The 25,580-nt window shown below is 35.9% G+C and overlaps 1 protein-coding gene across 1 annotated transcript in view; it reads right to left on the bottom strand.

Moving 5' to 3' along the window:
- Positions 1-23,711, bottom strand: part of LOC149531335 (M28 Zn-peptidase nicastrin) — an 83,855-nt gene extending 60,144 nt beyond the window's left edge. Inside the window, exons 1-2 of the mRNA XM_089811539.1 lie at positions 22,957-23,711; positions 9,026-9,195 (exon numbers count right to left, since the gene is read on the bottom strand). Of these exons, the coding sequence (XP_089667665.1) occupies positions 9,026-9,195; positions 22,957-23,236 (450 nt within the window). The 5' untranslated portion in view covers positions 23,237-23,711. The remainder of the gene's footprint in view (positions 1-9,025; positions 9,196-22,956) is intronic.
- Positions 23,712-25,580: the final 1,869 nt, after the last annotated feature.

Genomic DNA, 25,580 nt, shown 5'->3' with positions numbered 1-25,580 from the left:
GTTGGACATGGCTGAAATTGGTAATGGTTTCTGTGCAAAGACGGATCTGTCGAGGCGTGTCGAGGGAGTTGCTAAAGGGTTTCAGCCCTTCATGGTCTTTAGCACTGCGGTGCCTATTATTTAGAAAGTGGGAGAAGTGTGGAAAGCATTAAAGGAGTTGTTACATTGCATAGCACAGTGGGAGGATAATGGAAGATTGGCAAAAGAAAGGAAGAGGAAGTGAAAACATAATCCAAGTAAGGTTGGGGAACAAGCCGCAAGGGAGCCTTCCATGGTGGTGAATGTTGATGTTTTGGTAGCTTTAGGAGGATAAACTTATGAGATCAAAGAGGAATTAATATAATTACATATATATATATAGAGAGAGAGAGACACACACACACACACAACTATAATTAGGTTTGCCATTATATTAATTAAATTGATGAGTAGACATGTCTCATGAAGGGACATGTCTCTTGTCTTGGTTTATTCCTTATACAAATACAAGAGGATGCTGTCATTTGGAAAACACATACCAAATACTTGATAGTCCCTAGTACATTTGCAGCGATCCTGAAATTTAACATGGTATTAGAGCGAGGTAGTAAATGTAGAAAAGGAGATGAAAATGATAGAGATTATAATTCTTTTAGCGGTCTTAAGAAGTTCGTTTTTTGCCTACAAAATATCCTATGCATAGGAAAGCATAGCCATTAAAATTGATAAAAAGAGTGGCAAGCAGAGGCAGATACAAGAGTCAAACAAGAACCGACAGAAGACAAATATAGCAGAGACTTGTCTTGACATTGTTCAGTGGTAATACAGCGATCATGTTTGCACAATTGTGACTCAATGGAAATAGAGACCTAACACATAATAGGTATTGAATAGGATTTCAGAAATTACAGACTAAAGAACCATGTTTAAGCAGCTATCATATACATATATGCTTCACTGTGTGAAGATTAAGAGAAATCTACAAAGCAATAGTTCGGTAGTTATGAGTAATGAAGTGGACTGACTATTATGAAGAGCATACTGATAGCAGCAAGTTTATACACCAAAAATATTTCGTATGGATGAAACAGGAATCAAAATTGAAGATCTTGTTTGAAAGAATCAGCGACAAATGGATGTCGATTCCAGTGAGAGTATAAATACAACGATTATGTCTGAAATGGAAGTGCAGTGATAAAAATATTATTATTAATGTCTTGGAGTGATAGCGACTTGAATCTTGTAAGCAATAGTCGCTTTTACAGGTCAACAACAGCATACCAATTACTGTAGTAGTTGTCCATACAGAGATAGAAATAAGAAGATGAAGCCCGATATTCAAATTGAGTGGTTAGTACAAAGACAAAGCCATCGTCTGATATAGATAACAGGGAATAGGAGACAAGTCAAGCATCGGTGCTTACAAAAAGTCAAGGAGCCCGATAAGATAGGTACGCAGAGTCAATACCGGCAACAGAAATAAAGGACAGAAAAACAATTTGCAAGTACGTGATCAAAAGACACAGAGAGTATTAGTGACAAGGATAACAGTGTGGATAAAGAAAATCTAGTACTTTTCAGCTGTAAATACAAGAATTGGAGACATAGAGGAATTAGCGACATTAAATAATGACTGTCAGAAGACTGGTCATAATATATATGACAGTCCGTTATTCTGGTAAAATTAAATTCCAGACTTAAGAAAAAGCACTAAGGATGAATCGTGGGTATAAGCCAATTGGCAATTAATATTAGTACAAGCGAATAAAGGTTGGTCAATTACATAGTGCTCAATTGAACAAATTAAAAGGGAATAATCAAAAGGTATAAGGTATGCAAAACCAGGTCGGTACATACCACGTCAGTAATATGACCACTCATAGTCATTCACATGCCAGATAGGCAAGAGGGTCCCAAGACATTCCAAGCAAGAATTAAAATGAAGCGGGTGTAATACACAAATTGGGCCCCACATTTGATATAGAGTTCAAAGGTTGGGAATGAATACTAATTCAAAGTTGCTCAATTTAGTATAATAACTAGTCAATGGTTATAGATGTATAATCAATATTATAAGTGTTTATGGATGTAACTTTGGTCTGACATTACTGTGGTAAGCACATATGTATGTATATATGCACAACAGCATGATGCACATGCTGTCATACATATATGCATACATACATGCTGTTGTATCTTCCACAGTCTGAAACCGATAAGATATATATGTTCAGAGATCATTAAGGCATGATCGAGATTATTTTTGGTTCCTTTGATGTTTCGATCTTGAACGATCTATTCTTTATATTGGGCTGCAGATGTAACTAATCACTGTGTTTGAGACAGTAACTAATCATGAGCATTAGTTAACTATGAACGGGTGTGAGAATGAATGTCCATGTCTCCAATTGGAGACATGGCCATTCATCCCCACCCCTTCCGTTGATATTTATCCAATCTGCCCGATGTAATCTTGGCATCAAAATCTATTAATGCAAGCAATTCAATACTATTTCATCTCTGTTATTACTGCACTAACATTTGCAAATTCTGAAAACGATTCATTCCATTGGTATTATTGTTCAGACCTGCAACAAAATTCTGCAATCAATTAACTCTGGTAATAAACTTTACAATTAAGGTTAGTGGTTATATCATTACAACCAACAAACATGCAATGGATAAGGGAATCCTTGGCAATAGTGACTTATCTTAAAAAAAGACTTAATAGACGAAGTTGTTTGGAGGGTATTATCTTTTGACTACATGAGATAAGTGTTTTTTGAGTATTATTTCTCTATTGTATTCCTAATATAGCTCTTATTTGTATTTCTATACATACTATAAGAGCTATTTGCCTTGATCTTTTCCAAGAATGCTCTTGCAGAAAAAGGGAGATTGAGAATCAGAGGGAGCTTGGCATTTCATTAGAGGCAACCTTGAAATAGAAGAAGCAAATAGAGGATATGTTTCAGACAACCTTCGATAATCTCGATTATATTGAATTAGAGGGAGTATTGACTTCATGTAAACTTTTGGTATCCTGCGTGTGACTGCATGATTTAGTAGGACTACCCCTTGTGTACATCATGAGGAAGTGACAACTTCCAAATGATCATCACTTGTATTTGTAGAAGTTATTGAAAGGTGATAATAAATACTCAAATGTGATAACAAAATGGTGAATATTATATATTGATATTCTAGAGACCATTGCCTTATTAAGTACATGGTGAATATCAAGTATTGATATTTTGGAGACCATTACTCAGAGTTTTGGTGAATATCATTTGTTGATATTCTTAAGGCCAATACTCTTGATATCATATGTGATATCAAAATGGTGGATATCTTTTGAGCAAAGATATCTTTAAAATTTGTCATACCTAATATTACCAATGATGCAATACGTTCCTGTGTTTATCCTTCCTAGCTAAGAGGGAGTGTTGATGTTTTGGTAGCTTAAGGAGGATAGGCTGGTAAGATCAAAGAGAAATTAATATAATTACACACACACACACATATATAAAAGTTTGCCATTATATTAATTAGATTGATGAACAGACATGTCTCGTGAAGGGACATGTCTCTTCTCTTGGTTTATTCCTTATACAAATACAAGAGGACACTGCCAATTGGAAAACACATACCAAATACTTGGTAGTGCTTAGTATATTTGCAGCGATCCTGAAATTTAACAGTGACAAAGGCAATGTTGTGTCGCAAGCAAGGAAAGTTGGACACGAAAGGGGGGGAAACATAGTGAATGAGTTGAAAGAGGAGATGCTGAGTTGTTGGGGACACAATGTGTAAGTTTGTGCCATGGTCTGGTGCTTGTTTGTGTGCCCATTTTTTGTAGTAGGGTTTATTGGCTGATGTGCTTAGGCTAGGTGTTGTTTGTGTTGATAATGTCATCGGTCTCGGGGGGATGGTGTGATTGCTGCAATGTATGGGCAAAATGGTCAAATTAGGCTTTCAAGCCTTTTTTTGTACTGTAATTGAAAACTCTTCATAATTATTAAAAAAACTTATCACTTATTTTAAAAAAAACATTTTTCTCTAGTTCAAATGACAAGTGTTGTGTGTTGGTGTTGTTGGAGATTGTAGTTGCGACAGAGATCTTTTATCTCTACAAATATGGATGTTTTTATCGTTATGGTTACCTTCAGCTGAAAAGGACATTTATGGTAATAATTGTACTATTAAATATAAAGACGTGTCATACGGCATGCATTGAGGCATGAAAATGTAAAGAGTTGTGTATTTGAAATATGAAGAGTCGTGTTTTGGGAAATTCAAGAGACCTTCGATTGTAATGTGAAGAGTATCTCTATGTGTTATATATATCACATCAAGCAAAAGGCATTGTATATGTGAATTTAAATTATCAATAGAGTAATCTTGTGTTGCATGGTTGGGGCTTTCCCTTCATTTGGAAGGGTTTCCAAGGTAATTTCTGATGTTTATTCGTTCTGTTTTAGATCTTCCTTATTGTTGTTTATCTCTATTTTCTAGGCAAAACCTAATAGGTGTTACTGCTCATGTATTTGTTATGTCTTTGTAACTATCTTGTCTAATGTGAGCACTCTACAATGCTTTAAATATGACTAAAATGCAATCACACAACATTGATAATCAAGATTACATCCTATGATAATACAATCATATGAAATATGATTAACGACTAAGACAATGTCATTTCAACTTCCCTTTTGTTGTAGGTTATAACCATTGTCCACCTATCTTTTGTTGTGTTTTGAGCAATATTCCCTTGACCACTTTAGCCAATATAGCAATACATGATTTTTGGACTTCGAAAATTGGGATTTTACTTAGTTCTCTCTCTATTTGAATGCAGTTTGACTGATTAGGGTTTTGGTTTCTTCTACATTCTATAATTCTTGTGTAATGTGATATTCCTATAGCACTTTTGCTAGACTAATTCTCACTACTTTGATGTTCATCATTGTGAAGGCTTTTGGTGACATTAAGATTATGGTTTTCTAGATCTTTGGGGAGACATTGTCTAGAGTACTTTTATTCACCTATTTTAAAGTCATCTCTCACAAACTTCTTAAAGAAAGTGATATTGTCATTGTTACCCTTTGCGCAATCGTTTTTTTTTTCTAGTTCTATATGTATGATTTTGGCATGCTTCCTTCTAGCATGCCCAAAACAAATGACCTTATTGTACCCAAAACAAGTCACAAAACAAAGTTTTGCAATAAAGCTCAAAATGACTCTCAAAATGCCCTTGCATCATACCCCTCAAGGAAAAGAAATTTGAGTTCCATCTCAAATGATGGTGTGCTCTTTCTTTCTCTTCTTCCAGTTTTTCTGCATGCTTGGCTGTTCTCTAACCTCTTCTCAAACCTCCTCTCAGTCCTCTTCATGCTTAGCATTATCCTTTGCATCTTCTATTACTTATCTACTTCACTGCTTAATGACTCCAATATTCTATGGCTCTATCGTACACTTCATTGCTGCTGTCCATTTGATCCTCATCTTCATTTTCTCCTTGGTCTGCACTTTTACAAACATTATTGTGAATATGCATTAGATGAAAACCACGGGGACAACTTACCCATTCCTTGATCTCAGCTATACCGATATTCTTATCAACTGTCTGGTCATTGACAGCATGCTGGTTCCTTGGGTGTACCGATTGCCAATGGACCTTGGAACTGTGTCTACTTGAGAACACTGTACTTCCATGATTTCTATGCTTTCTTGAAAATGCTCTTGATCTCCCTTCATGTCCATGTCAATGAATGTCTCTTCTTCCTCTGTTTCATCATCTCTTTTCAAAGTAACGAACCTTTGCTTTCTACTTTTGTGAACAATTGTCCTTATGGACAATCCACTTTCTTTCTCATTGGCCAATGGCAAATATTTCCTCAGTATGCCTCCTCAAAACACCGGTATACTAGGGATATTGCTTATTTTCCGTACAAACTGTACCATTTTCCTACAAAGATCTTCTAATTTTGTCTTATGGACTTTCATTTTCTGCTGCATCTTGCTATCTCTTCTCTTTTCCTGAATGTTTCTTATGATACCTCCCCTAGGTTTCTTTTTTCTTCACTACCTGGTCTTTTGGCATCCAGGTTCTCTTCAACCAGCCAAAAAGGTTGGCTGTTACCATGCACAATTTGTTGCTACCACTTTCTCTATGCAACAACTCGTGCTTGTTTTGGCTCTTGTGACTACGTTTTATTCCTGCAATCAGAAACAACAGATTTTTTTATCTTAAGCCATTAATTGTCATCGATGTTCAGTGACTAAGCTTTGCCAGCTCAGCATGGGTAGGGTTTCAAGCATTGTTTCCTACCATCTGCTATGTGTCCAGCATCAATGGTTTTCTGATTTTTTGCCAGAATAAATCATGGGAGGGTTTTCCCAATTTTCCAAAAATATGGCATTTTCATCAGGGTTTTTTAAATAATTTTTAATTAGTCTGATCTTTATCATTTTTTGCATTATTCTTTCCCACAAAAATCGCTGGGTCTTTCTCTGAGAGAGGATTTTCTGTATTTTTCCACAAAAAAACATATCTAATGTTTCAAGGTTATGGGTTTTGATTGATTATTCTCCTCAAAAATTGTGTCAGGCTTTTTGATCATTTCTTCTCCTCAAAATTCATGTCTAGTTTTTTCACTCCTTGAAAACTGTTTCTAGCTTTTCTGATTTTTGCCAAAAAAACACAACTATTGTTGTTGGCCTAAAGGTTTTTAATTTGTCTGCAAAAGATCATTGCAGGATTTGCTTGGTTTTTTCCTTGAAAATTGGTAAGTTTTCCATGGGTGATCTTATAGCATCACATCCGAGGTTTGATGATTTTAATTTTTTTCCACAAAATTTGCAGTTTCTTCAAGTTAGCTTTTGGGTTCTATTGCTCATCTACTAAAATTTTTGCCAATTTTTTGAACAAAATCATAGCTATTTTTTTGAAGCAGTTCATTTTCAGCAGTTTTCTCTTCAAAGTCATGTTTCAATTTAAGAAAATGAACTTGGTGTGCCTGGCTACATAGACAGGCAATTTTTGTTTACCCAACATAAAATTGTGAGAATTTTGGTTATCTTGCTAATTTTCAGAGATTCAAATGCAGGGAGGATATCAGCAACAGATCTTAGCATTAGATTTGACGAATCTATTAATTATGAATTTGAGTGTATTTTCATTTTTGCAAATTATGAGGTGTTTAAATATATCTGTTAGCAATCATGAGTATCATTGTTTTGCATTATATAGCCTTACATATTTGATACATATATTACTTATGTACATTACGCGCCCCCCGCCTAAATTCTCCCATCCCGGATTTTAATAATTTTTGTGGGAACGTCTAGTAAACTTGGGGACGTCACCCAAAAAAAGGGGGATGGACTTTTGGCCATACCAGGGATGGCTGGGGATGCTGCAGCCATCCAATGACCAGATGAGGAACAGTCATACGTCCCTAGTTCTGATTTTTTATTTTTTTCTGTGATTCAGATTTTCGTGGTTTCTGGGTATTGATGTGCAATGCTAAAATTTTAATCAAATACTGAAACAACTTCTTCAAAAGCTAGACACTGAGAATGGTTGATAATTTTAAAAAACTGATAAAAATCTGATATTCTTGGAGACTGCAAATGGATGGAATAGAAACTAGACCTCCTGATTTTGTCTCACACAGTTGCTGAGTGCTGATGCAGGTCCTATCAAATTGATTAAAAAACTACCTGCAGCTGCTGTCAACTACCAATTTGGGCTGTACAAATCTAGTATATGGTGTTTTTTCTTGCTACAGCTGTCTGATATGAGTACTGGTGGCCTGTAGGAATATGCCAACATAAATCATGAAAGCCAGTACTCTAGGGTTCGACTCCTTGCTCAACGTCTGCGGCTGGGTGGATTTGGGTGAACCTAGGACTTTATGGCAGGTCTAGGTGCTTGACAAAGGATAAATCTGCCTTCCTCACACACTAATCTGCAACTCTGATCATTTTTTATGGCCTCATCAAACCTGATCTAAATGATTTCATTGAAACACTGATCCAATATGGAAAACCAACTGATTTTAAACTGGCAGCACTAAGCCTTTCAGTATTTTGGTTTTGTATGTTAAACTTATTTACATACGATATTTTTTTGTTATCACATGCTGATGCATATATAATTTTGAAACTGGACAATGAATTCCGCTTTCCAAATTTCGGATGCATATTGTGTTTTGAAACAATGAAATGTTGTAACTCGTATGTTAAGGTTCTATGATGTTTAAATGGCATGCTTTATCCATATTCTCATATGAATGTTATGTATATTTGCAACTTTCCCTATATATTTTAAAATTTCCCTACATTTTATACAGCAGTCCCTCATTGTCTAAAACCTTGCGAAAAAAATTTGCCATTCCGGAAACTCATCCGCCCATCCCCTGCCGTCCTCGTCCCAGAAACTCAGAGTAACCTTGATATATATAGATATTTCCATACATGTACCCAAGTTTTAAAAAATTAATTGGTATACTACTCACACTAATACTGAAACAGATAAAGGATATCAAATCAATTTTGCTTTTGAATTACATTTCAAGTATGAAGTTTGTGGCACTGTTTACTTATTTTGCTGTTTACAAGTGCATGGAAAATCTAACCAATTTTTTTTTTTTGTCTCCAAGTTAGTTTGATATGAGATGCAATACAAAAAGCATTTCCTTGAATTTCACTATTTAACAATTTTCTAGGCTTTGTCAAGTTTTAGCAACAAATCCAACTCCGAGGTATCTCAACACTATATATATATATATAGCGAGATAACGAGAGAGCGAGCGAGCGAGAGAGAGAGAGAGAGAGAGAGAGAGAGAGAGAGAGCATCTGGAAGAAACATGAAGTGAAAAGGTTCATTGGTTCCTTTTGTGCACACAAGAGACACCTTTGACCTATATATCATTTCAAACATTTATTCCAGTATATATCACAAAATAATTTTTTCAGAATTTTCTGTCTTGATGGTATCCCTGAGAGTTACACAGAATTTGAGAAAAAACACAACACATACAGGTAAGTTGTTATGAATCAGCCATTGCTCCAGCTCAGCCAGTCTGCTCTTTGCATTCTCATCTGAATCTTCTGCATCATCTCCCTCACTTTCTTTGGCTTTCATGTCTGCAGATTTCCGAGGAAGTAACAGCAGTAGACCTCCGAGAAGGTTCTTATTCACCAGATAGTCTGTTCAAGGAATAATCCAAAATGTGATTGACAATAACCACTCAGAACAATGCAATAGTTATAATATTCTAAGCAACAAAAAGATTCAAAGCTCCTAGCTCAACCACTCGAATAAATAAATAAAATTTGTTTGGCAAGCATTCTTAGGATGGGTGGACTCGAATCCCCCCACCCAAATCACAGCCTTCACAAAACTAAAATGTAGCCTAAAAAGGCAATTAAAGCTGCCCAGTAGCGAATAAATGAAAAGGGCCAACTAGCATTAAGGAAAAATTGGAAATTTGACAGAAAAGCATTCTTGGGGTGGGTGGGCTGTGATCCCCCCACCTAAATCACAGCCTACACAAACTAAATTGCAGCCTTAAATAGCAATTAAACCTGGCCGGTAGTGAATAAATGAAGACAGCCAAGTGCCATTGGGGAAAATTGAATATTTGAAAGAGGGCTGATTGGTATTAGTCAAAGGCAGTGACTACCAAACAAATTATAATTTAAATATAAGGCAGCACTTAGTTTTGAAAGATGAAACTCTTGTAAGAGTGTTGAGTTTTATGAAAAGATGCATCTCTATCTCCAACTCTATAGATACAAAAGGGAGAAGATGTCATTTGGGAAAGCCATCATCCAAGCTAAAATTGGAAAAGAAATGAAAGAATTAAGACACAAGACATCTAGTGGAAACAAAGTATTGTTTTCAGCAAGAATATTACTTGAAAACAAGTTTAGAAAAGTCTTGCAAATAGGAAGGATGACCAGCCTTCAGAATTCACCACAGATAAAGGACCAGTCATTCTTCATATCAAGTATGCCACCCCAAGATAAATGGACTGGATGTCATGTAATGCTTGTGGGCCATGATGCCAAATGGACTATAAATCCACTCAATTGTCTTAAGCTTGGTTGAAGAGGACAGCCTCCGAGTGTCTTATCAAGCATACCACATCAAAATGCTCATGTGCTGAGGCGGAATGGATCATAAACTCATTCCATGCTCTTGGGCTTGGTCAAGGAGGATGGCCAGCCTCCAAGATTGACTGACATGTGGGAAGGAAAGAATCTAAAATCGTTCCATGCTTTACTATACAAGGATAACCATTCTTGATATTGTGGTTTGCAAGAAGTTCCAGTGAGTTGCTAATATGGTTGACTATAGGAATATGTCTTGGAATAATTATTAATGACATAAAAGTATTCTAATTTAAATATGAATAATACTTATATGGATTTCAATTTAATCATGGATTCTTAATGGTTAATACTTTGCCAATTTAGATGATACCATGAATTCTTAATGATCTTCAATGTCAGTTTCTAGTGGTTAATATTGTTTGCAGGTCCTAAACTAGGAGTATCCCATAAAGGGCATTACAATTGGTATTTTTAATATAAGGTTTAAACTTATATTTGTAAATGTGTCACATTTCTCACCTTAGGTTAGAAAATTGTTGTTTTAGGGCAGAAATCAGGTATAACCCAAGAAGGGCCATTATAAAAGATGTGATGGCAATGACATAGGAGTGAGCTGCCTATCCACAGCTTTTCATTGGCCTCCAGAAACTCTAATTCTAGGTTAGGGCAATGAAATTTCGCATTCCATCTTTCTTTTCTCCATGCACTGACATACTTCTGTCATTATATGCTTCATTGTATATTTTGACCATCGCCCATATCTATATATGGATTTTGAGTTGTAAAGATGTGATAGTATTATCTGAGATGCATGGCATTGACATCACAATGAGTATAATTGAGTTTTCTAGAAATATCACCAAACTATCGTGTTTCTCTTAATGCAATTAAAAATCGTCCTACATGAATGATTAGGAATAATAAGTGACAGATAATTATTAATATAGTGGTTATCGCTTCTGGGTTAATTATTAATATAATCTGGATAATAATTAGATGTGTTTTGCTGCTAACTTTGCTAACTTTTTGAAGTATGCTGTGATATCACACTAAGATATACGAACAGATTAATTTAATATCATAGGATTTTTACACATGTACACTATCTTGCTTTATGGTGTCCCCTTTTCCAGAAAAGATTAAATAATCAAATAATATTATTTTATTTAATAAATTATAATAAAATTAAAATATGAAACAAACAAACAAATAAATAAATAATAATCAACGGTTCTATCCAAGTCTACCAACTCTCGGTGACTGGTTACTGTTAGATAAAGATTAAATATAAACTGTGCTAATAATTCATGGCTTAGAACAATCACGACAATACCGACAGAAGATAAGCACATATTAGTCACAATTATATAGCCTGCATCTTGTTACAAAGATGCATATTAATAGGATAAGCCCACATTAATATTTAATGCAGATTCACCGGAATCAATCAACAAATAAGTTACAGACTGCATGATTGATAGGGAAGATTATGGAAAGTGCAAATCAATTAGTTATATAAAGATATTGTAACATATGTGATTAATGAGAAAGGACTTAACACATTATGATTATTAATTATCAGCACTTACAATACCAACGTTAAAAGGCGAGATTCAAAGGGATATTCAACATAATTGAAATTAATAATATTAACTAGCAATTATGATGAAGGCTGTATTTGGTCACTACATCGAAAGGATGTGACTTCTTAGATCACAAGAAATATATTTGGAATCATTTGGGAGATGATAATATATCATGGAAGAAGACATTATATTGGCAGAGCGACTTATCTGTATTTATATAGATAGATAGATAGATGATTTGTTTTATACCATGTATTCTAGCTGTCAGACTTCTTATACACACACACACAAACACGTGTGTGTGTGTGTGTGTGTGAATGTGTGTGTGTGTGTGTGTGTATTATGAGGGAACATACATTAGATATAGAGAGAGAGAGAGAGAGAGAGCGGCATATGTTAATAATAATTAATCAGAATCATTTATTATATTAAATGTGTACAGATGCAGTACACATACACATATATACTAATAATAATCATCAGAACTAGATATATATTTATGTTATATTTCAAATGTGAATATAAATATAAAATACATAAGATATAGAGAGAGACACCCACACACTAAAAGGAATAAGGAGACTTTATATAGTCTATTAGATATTTTAACAAGGATGAAATCAGAATCATCTATATATAATGTATGTCTAAATGTTCGATAACATATATCTGAATAATCTTAATATATACATTCGTAATATATATAGTATACACTCATTAGTTTTCATAATCTCATATATCCAATCCATACACTAGCTAATCCAGATCCACACTATGGTAGAAACCTCCAAGATCTTAACTTGTGCTCGCAAGCCATCAAGCAACCTCCTTATTTCTAAACCGCAACCACTAGCTCTTCTCACAAACTCGCAACTCCACCACAATCCTACTTTAAACTGCCTCACATTCGGCGCTCTGTCCACGGGCTCAGGAAAACTCACTCCTCCGCTTCCTCCTTTTCTCCAAGCTTCTACTAAGAAGAGATCACACCTTGAAGCTTGACCTTCCAAAGCTTGATTAGAAATGCTCATATGCCTTACTTAAATAGACACTTACCACCCAATGATTTTATCCACAACCTTCTAGAATTCCTCCTACACAATATCCACAACCTTCTAGAATTCCACCTCCACACCTCGATAAATGGAATGACAATCGTTTTTATTTTATTTTTCTATTACCCCACCTATGCACCTCGGAAATAAAAATTCCTTTTTTTTTTTTTTTTCTTTTTAATTTTTCCTTCTATTTTCGTCACTTTCTCTCTCCTCCACAATTTTTTTTTTTTTTTAATAAATTTTCCCATGCAAGATGCTCCTGCATCAGTAGAGGTCAGCATCCCTTTAAAACCTTGAAGGTATCGTCCAAACACAGGATAAGGGTTTGGATCTCTAAACTTTGAGGGAGCCTATTGTGATTGATATCTAAGAAACTTGGTTACAGCCTAATTTTCTTCTTCTTGAACTGAAATGGTGTTAGAGGTAGTATCGACACTAAGGATCACAAATAGTAAGTTTGCTTAATATGGTTGGTGATTGTATAACTCTCCTTACTTTGAATAATCAAATAACATAGATTTGATTCAAGGGAACTTAGTCCATTCAGTTTAGGCCACAAGTATATTAGATAGGGCTTAATTCTGGTTATAACATGCCTAAGCATAGAAGGGAACATTACATGCTTGGACGTACTGCTGGGTACAATGAGTCTGCAGATTACAGGTGCAGCAAACTAATGGTGAGGAGATAAGGAGATCCTCAATTTTCACTTGTACTCTAAACCACTTCCATATTTATTCTTGAAAACCCTATCAGTGACTAGTCAACTACATGTTTTGTGATTAGGAACATAGTTGTTCGTTCAGATATAACATTGTAACCCATGTCTCAGAGAAATACAAGCATATAGAAGTGTAAAATGGGATCAACTTTATGTCCTTTTTGAGGCAGTATAAAGAGCATATAAGTGTTCCTAGTAAGGAAGATGAGTAAGGGTCAGGACCTTATAACCGTAGGTTAAGTTCCTAGGAGCCTGGTGAACCCAAAGTGACGAAAAAGCATCCAGGTACCCAGGCAATCTTGCATAGCTCAAAAACAGTGACCATTGAACTTTCCGTGTTTTTACTCTAATTTAGTATATGTTTTCAGGTTGTGTTTTGTCCATTTCTAGTTTCTAGATTACTGGTTGCGACAGTTTCCTTGTTATGGATCACATGCTGACTTGACCATTAGAATTCCTGTGGAAGTTCACTCTGGACAACAATTGGTGCTTCATGTGTTAGACTGGGGCCCTTGCCCTTCTCTGAAGTTGTCATTTTTTGCTTTAAACAGTGTCATCTTGTGTGGAACCACCACTAAGGATGTGACAGTTAGTTTGCCGTGTCCGCCGTGTCCTTAGATATCCCTAAGGCCTGCATCATGGATCTTTTGTTCATTACATGCTAGACTAGCTTACCCATTCACATGGAGATTTCAGACATTTCTATAATATTAGCTGGGGCCCACATGACTAGCCTTTCTTCTTTTTATACTGTGTATTTCAAGCGAGAAGCTGGACTTCATTGTCTGTGGATCTGACTAGCAGTTACCCATGAAAGACATTTACTTTGTTTGCTATTCCTCGTGGGATTATGGGTGGCGCCTTTGATAGCTATCAGTAGATTACTTTTTTTGGGTGGATGCCCGCTATAAAAATAAACATATTAAGATTGCAAGAGGTTAAGGGGGGTCAAAACACTTTCTTGCCTCAATTACAATCTTTCTTGATCCATTAATTATGAGTTAAATGTTATGTCCACACTGCATTTGTAATCTGTTTTCTAAGAAGCTGCTATGATTGGCTGCCATGCACTGGAAAGGAGGAAAAAGGTGACACATGTTCACCATCCATAAGAAAAAGAGAAGGCTCCTATAGGGTGAAACAATTTTTCACACTTTTAGACGGTTTTGGAAGATGAAAGAGGTAGAGGAGAAAGAAGCTCCAATAATGATAATGTATTTTGGGGTGCCAAAGTTAAGGTAGGCCTTTATATTCATGTAATTTGTTTTCTGCATTCTCTCACAAATCAATGTGATGTCCCCTGTTCAAACATATAACCCAGATGCTCTGCTCTCACCATAAGAACCATGTCTACAGCCTGGAAGCATGGGCGGACTGGATGTAGAAATATGAACAGTAGATGTTTTCTCCCACGCAGAAAATGCAATCAAATTTCATTTATGTAAATCATAAAATTAAATTAAATTATATAATAACAGATGGAAAAATTACTAACATAAAGTAAATTTTTAAATAAAGTTTATATCAAGCAAGAGGAATTTGGGTCTTTTGGACAAAAGACCTATTTAAGAGAGGCCAAACAAGGAGAAGGGGGTGAATGAAAAAATAATATAAACCTTTAATTATTACTCCGTCTGGAGCAAGAACTAAATGTCAAACAGCATGAGGATGAAACCCTCTAGGTTAGAAATTAGAGAAGGAAATCCCCCTAAACTTGTTGCAGAATTAGTAGACAGAAACCCCTGATTCTGTCAGATTTAGAAGGATTTCAAAGGCATTGTATTAAAGATAAATGAGGCTAGGGTCTGATGGAACGGGGCTTCATAAATGAAAGAACTGGAACTGCTCAAATTTTTAAGGAATATTTTATAGCTGATGGTCCCATGAATTTTGTAGTCCAGTTCTGCTAGTAATTTAAGCTAAAAAATTTAGGGAAGCTGGTGGTCCCATGAAACCATATCTTTGTCTTCTATAATATATGCATAATTAAAACATGTTAAGAAAATATTTTTAAAAACTCCATTTACATGTTTGACAAGTGGCACATAACATTCCTAAGCTGGTGGGGCAATTTCTAGCCCCACCCCATTTTCACCTACTTCAATATGCAAGCCTAAAATGTAGGAGGAGCTATTTTCGGGGAAAAGATACCAAATAATCCCTTAGCAAACCATTTTTTCCTCCATGGGACCAACTTTTCATAAAAAATAAAGATTAAGCCTCCCCCCCCAATAGGAACCCACCTAACAGCTGAAAAGCACTGTTTTACCGACTGCTAGAATATGACAATTTAGTAATTTTATTTTATTTTGAGTATAGAATCTGATTTACAGAACCAGATATTAGAAGAGATTTCTCAATCATGGGGATTTTATATCTATACTAGTTGCACAAGCTATTGTAATTGTGAACTAGGGTTTATTATACTTAATATTACGATAGAAAAAATAGAAAATAAAATAAGCAGGCTAATACAGTCATTTTGGGGGTTTGTCAAGATATCCTTGTTCTTCTTGTCTTCTTTATTATGATTAAGCTGGTTTTATCTTATATTTTTCTTCGGGTGTGTTTTAGCCTAGGGGGCTGGACTGCTTTAAAATATAGATCTGATTTGGGATGGAATGTTGATCTCTTGAAAATTGTAACAGTTTTTCTTTGAGTTCCTCCATTTTGAATTTCTATGGTTTTACCATTTTGGATTGTATGCAAGATAGATGGGGTGTATGGAAGCTGCTTGCTAATTTTATGGCGTTTAATACCCTATTACATTTGTGTTCTTGGGAGAGATGCCTGCTAGCCCTTATGAAGAAAATCAAACAGTAAGATTCACACATATTGAAGTATGCTGAGATGATTTTAAAAGACACAAATTATGTGATACAATCATCCTCTCCTTGCATTTTGAAATAACCCTAACAGGTTATTGCTTTCTCCAGCACCAAAAAAACTAAAACTTCAAAGGTTTGACATTTCGTCAAACAATTAGCAATCGACTCTTGAACTGCTGGAATGGCCTTTTGAGATAACCCGTGCTGTCTTTAGCAATTCGTCTAACACTAATCATTCAACCATATATGCAGGCAAATATAATGTTTGAACAATTTCCCAAATGTTTCAGAATAACATCGCCTAACACCTACGGACCTTCCAATTACAAGTACTATATTTTATTTGTAATCCAAAAGAGTAATTGAGTCTGAAAATTACAACTGGACGGCTGGGAGAGGAACCTGGTAAATTCTGGCAATAGGATCAGTCATGGGAACCTGAGATTAGCTTCCAAGATGAGGGCATTCGTTTTGATGGTAATCTTGCCAACAAATCTCGATCCTATGATTTACATCTTTTCCTTCTGCTATTACTTCAGTAGATCTGCACTTTATCCAGCTGCCAAGCATGAATCAGAATGATTGTCGTCTTCCTATTATTACTCCGGGTGCAGGGACAAGCGTAGAACACAGACATTTAGAAAGCCATAGGGTTTTGCCGCTCCAATAGACTTCGCTAGACCTTCACTGCTCCTTGTTACCGCTGGATATCAAAAACGAAATTCGCAACCTGTACTATCGAGAGTTAAAACCGTAGATGATAATGCTCGCTGTTTGTACTATCTAAACCGCAGGTTATAATGCTCGTTGTTCCTCCTGTTTCGATCTCCTCTGCGTGCTCCTCTTCAACCTTAGGCGAAAAGTCAGTGCTGGCATTTGCAATCGCTCTTCCTTTCGATACTCACCGGCCATGTTTCCTTGAAGTCAATCATCTTGATTGGTAGACAGCTCACGGTAATGGGCATCACCGGCTGTCCAAGGTGAATGAATCTAGCTTGATCAATATACAGAGGTGCTGGATGGTGACCCACGAACTCTTTAAACTAATCCTCCATGCTCCTTGAAATGACCTCAATGGTGTTCGGCAGCGCTGCTAGATGGAAAGATAACTCTAGTAATTCACTCTTCTGCCCTGGATCGATTCACTGCTGCAGGAGATGTTCCTTACTCTTCGATCTGCACTTGGTTAGCTGCGGGAGAGCAGTTTCTAAACAGAGTCAGGAACAGGGTCTGGACTTAGTTGCCGGCCCATACAAATGCACCCCGACCCCCTAGCTCTGGCCCGAAATCTCCTTTGATCCTCCGCAAGGAAACGATACATTCAATGACTGAAATGTATGAAAAGTAAGGCGCCTGAATTTTACATGGCAAGAATGCTCTTCTGCCCGTTTTCTCTCAATCCCGTGTGATGCAGATTGATGGATACGAGTTACCTCTATCTGTTACCTTTCCAAAGACCGCCCTCTAGCGTTGATACCTGCTGTAGTCAGAGCCGTCTAGGTTCAGGAATGACCTTGCAACAAATTGGCTGCCACTCCAGCCGGATATGGAAATTAGTGATCACCAACGTATTTTTAATCCCCTAATAGTTAGCTGCCTCCTCCAATGTCAACAAATCATATAATTCGGCTTAAAGCCACAGATCGCCCCGGATGAAATGACTGAATGTCACCTCCAATTTGCAATAATTCGGATGATATTTCACACCCTCAAAATTGCGTACCAATTGAGAGTTATCGTTCTCAATGGCCAACTGTGACAATTGCAGAAACCCTAGGTTCTACAATGCACCTGTGATTGAATCACAACCTGAAAACAAAGAGAGATAATCAACTGCATGATTCGAATGGAGCCCCAGGGTGCCTATTTATTCTTTTCTCTCCACCTTCTCCAGAGACTTCTAGAACAATTTTGATCTTATCTCATAAGTGACTTTATTAAATATTTTCCAAGTCACTTTATTAAATACAAGGTTATCTTTTAATATTTATTTATTTAATTAAAATAATTAATTAGTCGTCCTTGGACAACCAGTATTAATTAAATTAATTAAATCGAACAGTCACCAAAAAATTGGGGACATGACACATTTTTGAGACTTCTATTTTTTTCAGGTAAACTTTTTGTTGCAATTTCAAGACTTGAAGGACTACAGTAGAGGAAACAACTCAGTTTCCCCATTCAGGCGACATATAGGACTGATACAAAATGGTTCTTCCTTTATAACCATAGGGCTTAAACCAATAAGTACTTGGAAGGTGATGATCTTGCCCATGCTCAATTACAACCCCACCTCGAAAATCTGCATATTCAAATCTAAACTTGATTCTCCCAGTCTTGCTGCCGTATATGTGTTCTTTCTAATCTAAAGCCTGGAAAGCGCATTAGAAAATAATGGTGCCACATTCTCCTCTCCCTCAAAAGCCATTCTTGTTGTTAGGCCTAGAGTTTTATCTTTGCCTGAAAATGGTAAGAGCACCCCTCCTCACAGACTTGTTCCTACACACTACCAAACTGCATCAAGCAAAGACCAAATACCCTTCTGAGGTGATCAGTCAGAAAAAAAGTATCAAAGTTTACTTGATTTCTACCTCGAACCTCAAAAACACGAACGTCAATTCTCACAATCACTTGAGCTGCAAGCAGTTTCTGCCATCACATCCTGGTTTCTTCAAGGCTTCTTTTAAGTGAAATTCAAAGGTTCTAAAGATGAATAGATACTGGAAGTGAGGCTCTGATTTTAGAAAAATTCCGAATATTTCAGCTCTACAACTCAGATTTACACTGCCATGTCCTTTAAACTCCCTAAAACTTTCATTTAACAAAGGACAAAAATGAAGATTAATAGGAACCTCTTGAATAATTACTATTTGGTGCTTTCTCGAACAATTCATTAATGGTAAGAAAATTATATATACCGATCTATACCCAAATCTAAGCTTAAATGAATATGAACAAAGTCTGTTATGATTATAAATATTTGAATAAAGGGCAAACAAATGGCACCAGAAGCAACGTTGTCTGATGAAATGTTTGCATGATACTTGTATTCGCACAGTCAATTGTTGTAGCCCAAAAGAATTCCAAAACTATATCACCTACTCTGTACTACAAGGAAGAAGAAAACCTGACAAAGAATGCTCATCTTGGACATACTGAAATCATCTTCCCTTCACGACAAAAAACATAATTAGTCATTGTCAATCAGCACAGGAAGTTCTGACAAACAGAGATTTGTTCACACCAATAGAGTAGCCTTGTTTGCCTGTTGCCAAAGGGGCCGTCTTCAGTGTCTGCTAGTTAACTATAAAACTTCTACATCTTTTGCTGTAGTTGATGTGGCATGTAAATCTCTGATGGAAGCCAATCTTTCAGTAACTGATTCTTCTAACTCAGTTTGGAGGGAAAAAAGAAAACTTAAACTTGTAGTTCACCACAACATTCATCTTTCGGTACTTTAAAACTTTTTACTCCTAAATATTTACAGGACATTTGGTTGTTAAATGTTGTATGGGAAACAATTTTCCCTGGCTAATCTGTCTCCCCTTCTTTAAATGAAGGTCAATATGATTTTGCTTATTAAAAACAAAAGTGACTAGTTCTTTTAAGTCAGTTTGGGAGGAAAAAAGAACACTTAAGCTTGTAGTTCACCACAACATTCATCTTTGGGTAGTTTAAAGCATTTTACTCTTAAATTTTTACAGAACATTTGATTGTTACGTGTTGTATGGGAAACAAATTTGCCTAGTTAATCTGTCTCCCCTTCTTTAAATGAGGGTCAGCATTGATTTTGCTTATTAAAAACAAAAGCAGACAGCAACTTTTTCTCAAAACTTCAGAAGAGTAAAATATAAAATCCTTTAGGCTTGAAAGTACTACCACAGTATCAAGTATCAACATTGGATAAACTCTAAGTTGCTGGTTTAAGTAAAGTTTCAGGGTTTGGTTTCACCAGCAAGGCAATTTTTTCCCTACGTTCAGTATGATTGAGTCAATCCGTACAATATATAAATATATTAAAAAAATAATAATTAAAATAGTAAAATATATTAATGATAGACCTATCATATAAATATTAAAACAAAATAACAAAAAAATAATAATTTATAATAACTTTAATAATATTAATATGCTATATAAATATATGAATTAATCAATATACAATTTTTTTTTAGATTTTAGTTCTTTAGTCCTAACAATCCCTTGTTACCATCGTCCTCCGTCCCATTCAAATCATTGGCTTGACTAAAACACGCCATCGGGTGCATTTTTCCAGAAAATGGTAAAGACAACTTGAAGTCAATAATGTCCAAACATTTATGCAAATTTACCAACCATAACCATGCATTAGCAGGAATCTTCTTAGCAGAATGCTGCCTAGAGGGCCTCCTGTGAGCTGAACAGACAATAGACCTCCTTGGGCCTGTCAGGAGTTCATTGAAATGGTCAAGCAAAGAAAAACAGAACAAAAAAGCCAGTAAGGAATGAAGAGGAAGAGAACCTAGTCACTCGATCACTTTTTTATGTTTTAGTATTGGATGACTTTTTAAGGGTGTTTTTAAATCATTTTTCGACGCAGTTAACTGGGTTCACCCCAGGGAACGTACAGAAAAACAGAGTATCCAATAGTTACATCTCAGAAAGAGGAACAAGTTTTTCATGTTTCAGGGTTTTGTGGGTTTTTTAATATCATTTTTTCAAGCTGTTGATGGGCATGTACCCTGTGAATTCACCTCCAACACAGTCAGACAACCCCAAGTACCTTGCAAATATGTTAAGTCAATAAACTATGCCCGGAACAGATTTAATTCAGCCCAGGACAGGCAAACTCAAATAATACAAAACGAATAAGACAGATCATTTCTGCTTGAATACTCTATTTATGTGACATGATGCAAATAATCTTATTTACTAGCTTCTTGATGTGACTCTGCTGTGTGTTTTCATCATTTCTAACACTCCAAACATGGAACCTCATAAACCAATAACAGACAATTCTGGCAAATATTTTAAGACTCAAATTGCAAAAGCTGATCGAATGCTTGTAGAGATTGAGTGGTAACAATCAAATTGTAAATAAAAATGAAGTAAACACAAAAACGACAAGAAACGGTAAAAGCAACACAATTTCCTATAAAAAGAAAGGATGTCTTTGCAACTACACTGATCTACAAGTTTTAACAAATCTAAAGTGATCGATAAGAAAGCATTCATGTCCACTTGCAGTTACATCTTACTTTATGGGATCTCCTTGTTGGAACTTGCACATCACCCTTGACAGACATCTGAAATATTTTTTTGACTCGTTCACACCTCTTATGCAGTGTTTTGTAGACAAGTTTATTTAATATTGGACTGTCTCTAAGCACATTTTCAATGTTTTTAGATGGAAGAAGAATCATTTAATAGGTAGATTAGTACTTATTTTCCAATTAATCTTTTATTCAATCCAAACTTCTTTTATATGTATTTTTTTGAGTTAACTACTTGAGAGCTATGATGTTATCAAGTGCATAACTATTTACCTTTTGTAAGTGTATAACATACAGCACAGCAGTTCATGTGTTTCGAGTACATCAGGACTAGACAATTTGGACAAAGATCTGCAGGTGCACTTCATCATCTTCTTTTCCCATTGTAAACCTGAGTCTAGTTTTAGTCTTTTAAAAGCATTTACACGAGTCTATAGCAAGGCTGCACTCTCTAATAGCTTATTCATCGTAGCTTATTCATCGTGGTCCTTGGCAGCTGAGAATCTGGAAAGGGTCATATGTGAAAAAAAATATCACTCTAATGATTGCCCTACTTGCTCCCAGATAATATTGGCCCAACTTACCTGAATGAACAATAGTCAATCTTCCATATCATCTCATTCACTACATCAACCTCCAGATAGCTCGTCTGTTTTTTATCTTCATACAAGTTAGCACCATTTTGAAATTTTCCACTCTAGTTTCCAGCCTTTTCCATATCCCATTATCTGACAATTAGTTCTAATAAACACCAATACTGACTCATAATTAAATATGACAGCAGCTCGTAGAATAAACAATGCAAGAGCTTTATAATCAACAGTCGGGATCACAATCTCAGATCTAACATCGAAATGAAATGGATAAGTCTCTCTTCTCCATGGATCTTTACGCTCCCTATTATCTCGTACTATTCAAGCCAGTTAGAAATCTAAAAACAATCGTGTTAATTTCGTAGCAATCAAGCAGCAGCAAACAATAATACAAGGGCTCAAGGTTAGTAAAGCTTGATTTCGAATCCTCTACCACCGCACAGTAGGTCATAACTCCAGTTGACACCTAACAAAGTTAAGGAATTCAAGCTTCTGCGATGGTTTAAAGAATATAACTTCCCCAAATTGTGAACAAAATAATTTTAAAAATCTCTTTTTGGACCCGCGAATTGTTGTTCATTATCCGGAAAATTATACCAAAGTAGTTGTATAAAAATCGTGGAGTATATTTCAGGGTAACCTAAGTTTACAAATATTTAGGAAGTGCTCCAAAGGGTAAATTCCACAGGGACCCAAATGTGTAATAATGGGATCAAGGGATTAAAAACACTGGCCTCGCCAAAATACGCATAAAGAAATATATTAAAAATCTCTTCTTTTTAATAGGATACAGTTGGGTAAGAGAGGAGCTGACCATTGAGAAAAGTGAGGTTGAGTTCTCTAAGAGGCATTATGACCACAGTGCGCGAGAGATCCGTCCCGGGAGCAAACAGCATCGATCCAGCGTGGTGATTAACACCGGCACGACGAGAGCCGAAAGGAATCCCTCCCAGATCGTACTGTATTATTCTGTACACGTCCACCACAGCCGCAGCATCCCCCAACTCAACACAAGCTGCCATCACAAACACAAACGCCAACACGAACTGTATCGACTCCACCATTACTCTTACTCCACTCTTCTGCAAAGCCATCCTTGAATAACCCTCCTCTCCCTACTGCATACGGTTCAATATAAATAAACTGTCACTTTCTTCTATCGAAAACTAACTTTCTCAGTTCTTCTGCTGCATAGTTTCGACTATCCAAAAAAGATAACCAAAATCGATCAAATTTCACCCAAAGTTTGCGTATGGAAAAAAAAACCGACAACTACGATAGACTAGCGAGAGCGAATGATTGGAAAAAACAGAACTCAAATTTGCGTAAATCTGAATTCTTGAATAGTTGCTCTGCTCTAAAACCCTCCGGCTATTGGTGAACTCCTACTGTGAAAATATTATTGCGGACTTGAAATGGATATGAAAGACTGTTTGGTTTGGTCGATTCTCAGGTTTGTCTGCTGCATTAAATTTTATCATTTGCTGTAGATTTGGGTCCGTTGTACGAAAGGTTTGGAAGTTCGGGCGAGTTTTATATGCTTCGGCGTCCCTCGCTCCTTCAAATGACAACAATTTCGGGGTTTTGGAAATCTTTTTAGAGCTGTCTAAAGTGGCGCAATTTTCCTCTCAAAAAATTGTTTGGGACGGTGAGAACACATGCCAAGCTCTCTACAATGCATTCCAAGATCACTGGGATGAATCGGCGTCTTACACGTTCGCAAATCTGTTCCACTTTGGCTAACGCCGTGAAAGCTGCTTTTGCTTAATTATTTTTTCACAATAGTTTGGAAAATTCAATTTTCTATTAGGCCGGCCAGGGTCCTTTTGAAGTACGGAGGGAGCGTACAATAACATAGAACCAAACTATGTACTTCAAGAATTTGCAACTAACGAAAAATTGGCTACTTTGCATGGAGGGCACTAGTGAAAGGGGTCTATCAGTTGACCATTCTCTAACTAGAGTTCACTTTTTCTTTACTTTTTATTCACTTGGCCTTTCAATTATTAACTTTAAATGAACTCTATACCAATTTTTTTATGTTGGTTCTTTTGTTATAGATTTTCTAGAAGAAATTATCTAATTTTGTGGAGTATTGTCTCTTCAAAAAATTCATTTCAGATGTCTAAAAGTTGTTTCTAGTTAGTTGTATCTTCATAGCACAATATTTGATGAAATGTCATTACATTTCCACCATCCCCTTCTTACACTAAATGTTAAGACATTTATTTCCATTCTTTTGTGGGCCCCTTCCATTTACTAGTGTCACATCTCAAATGATGAGAGCTAGTCCTAAATTATGCAAATAAAATTTTAACCATTCCCTGAATCATTGATCTTAAATATGTTTTTGTTATCATGTTGCCATCTAAGGTTAAATTCTTTGACGAATGTTTTTTTTTCCTATCTAGCTATTTTCTTTGCATGGTATTCTTGAAATTTTCTACCACCCACTTTTTATCTCTTCTTAATGTTAGGGAAATCTGCATATTTATTTCCCACTTGTTCATCTACTTGCTATTTTGTTTCTTCTTAGACTTTTTCTTATGACTTAGCTCCTCTTCAGCAATCATTTTGGGCCAATGGTGCTTATCCGTACTTTCAACTCTTTGCAATTAGCATAACACCCAAATGATCATTGAAGCCTTAATTGGGAACATGTACCAGCCTCAGCTATAAGAATCTCATATGATATTATTGATTTGACTCTATGGTAGATAGTGACTGGATGTTTATGAATTCTTTTTATTTGTTGTCATTTGTAGTTTGACATGATAATCCCTAAAACCTAACACCCATAATGGATAATTGACACCACTAAAAAATTGATTAGGTTTATTTTAGACTTCTAATCTGACAACTCTACTTTACTACACGTGTCGAAGGAAGGTATAAATATCTCCACCCTCCTTGGATCTTATTTGATCTACATGTCTTACAAATGAGCCTATTATGAAGATCGGTTCCTAAGCACTTGTTTCATCACTTCCTCCAAGGGATCGCCCTCAAAGATTAAAATAACTTGTTGCTTCTTAGTTTTCAAAGAGAAGATCATGACTTTAGCCTTGTTAGTATTCACTTGCATCTCAACCTCCTGGCAAAAAGATCAAGAGATTTCAAATGTTCTCTAGAACCTTGTGCATATATAGCAATTAGAATAAGTCCATTTGCATATCAAAGTAACTTCACCATGTATCTTGATAATTGGATACCTTCTTTAATGGCATTTTTTAACTACTCTTTAAGTTTGTCAATATATAAACAAAACAATGTTGGGAATAAAAGGACACCCTTGTTTGACCCTAATGTTGCTACCAAAGTACTTTTAGCTCTGACTTTCTCAAAGAATTTATGTACAACATCTCTAAACTCCTTTGAAGCCCCAAGTTCTTCGATTTTATGTCATTTTTTATCTTGAGGAATAGTGTCAAGAGCTTT

The sequence above is a fragment of the Cupressus sempervirens genome, chromosome 11 (genome assembly GCF_028749045.1).
Source record: "Cupressus sempervirens isolate cs-2001-9-10 chromosome 11, ASM2874904v1, whole genome shotgun sequence".
Lineage (NCBI taxonomy): Eukaryota > Viridiplantae > Streptophyta > Pinopsida > Cupressales > Cupressaceae > Cupressus > Cupressus sempervirens.
This window is presented reverse-complemented; position numbering and strand designations above follow the sequence as displayed.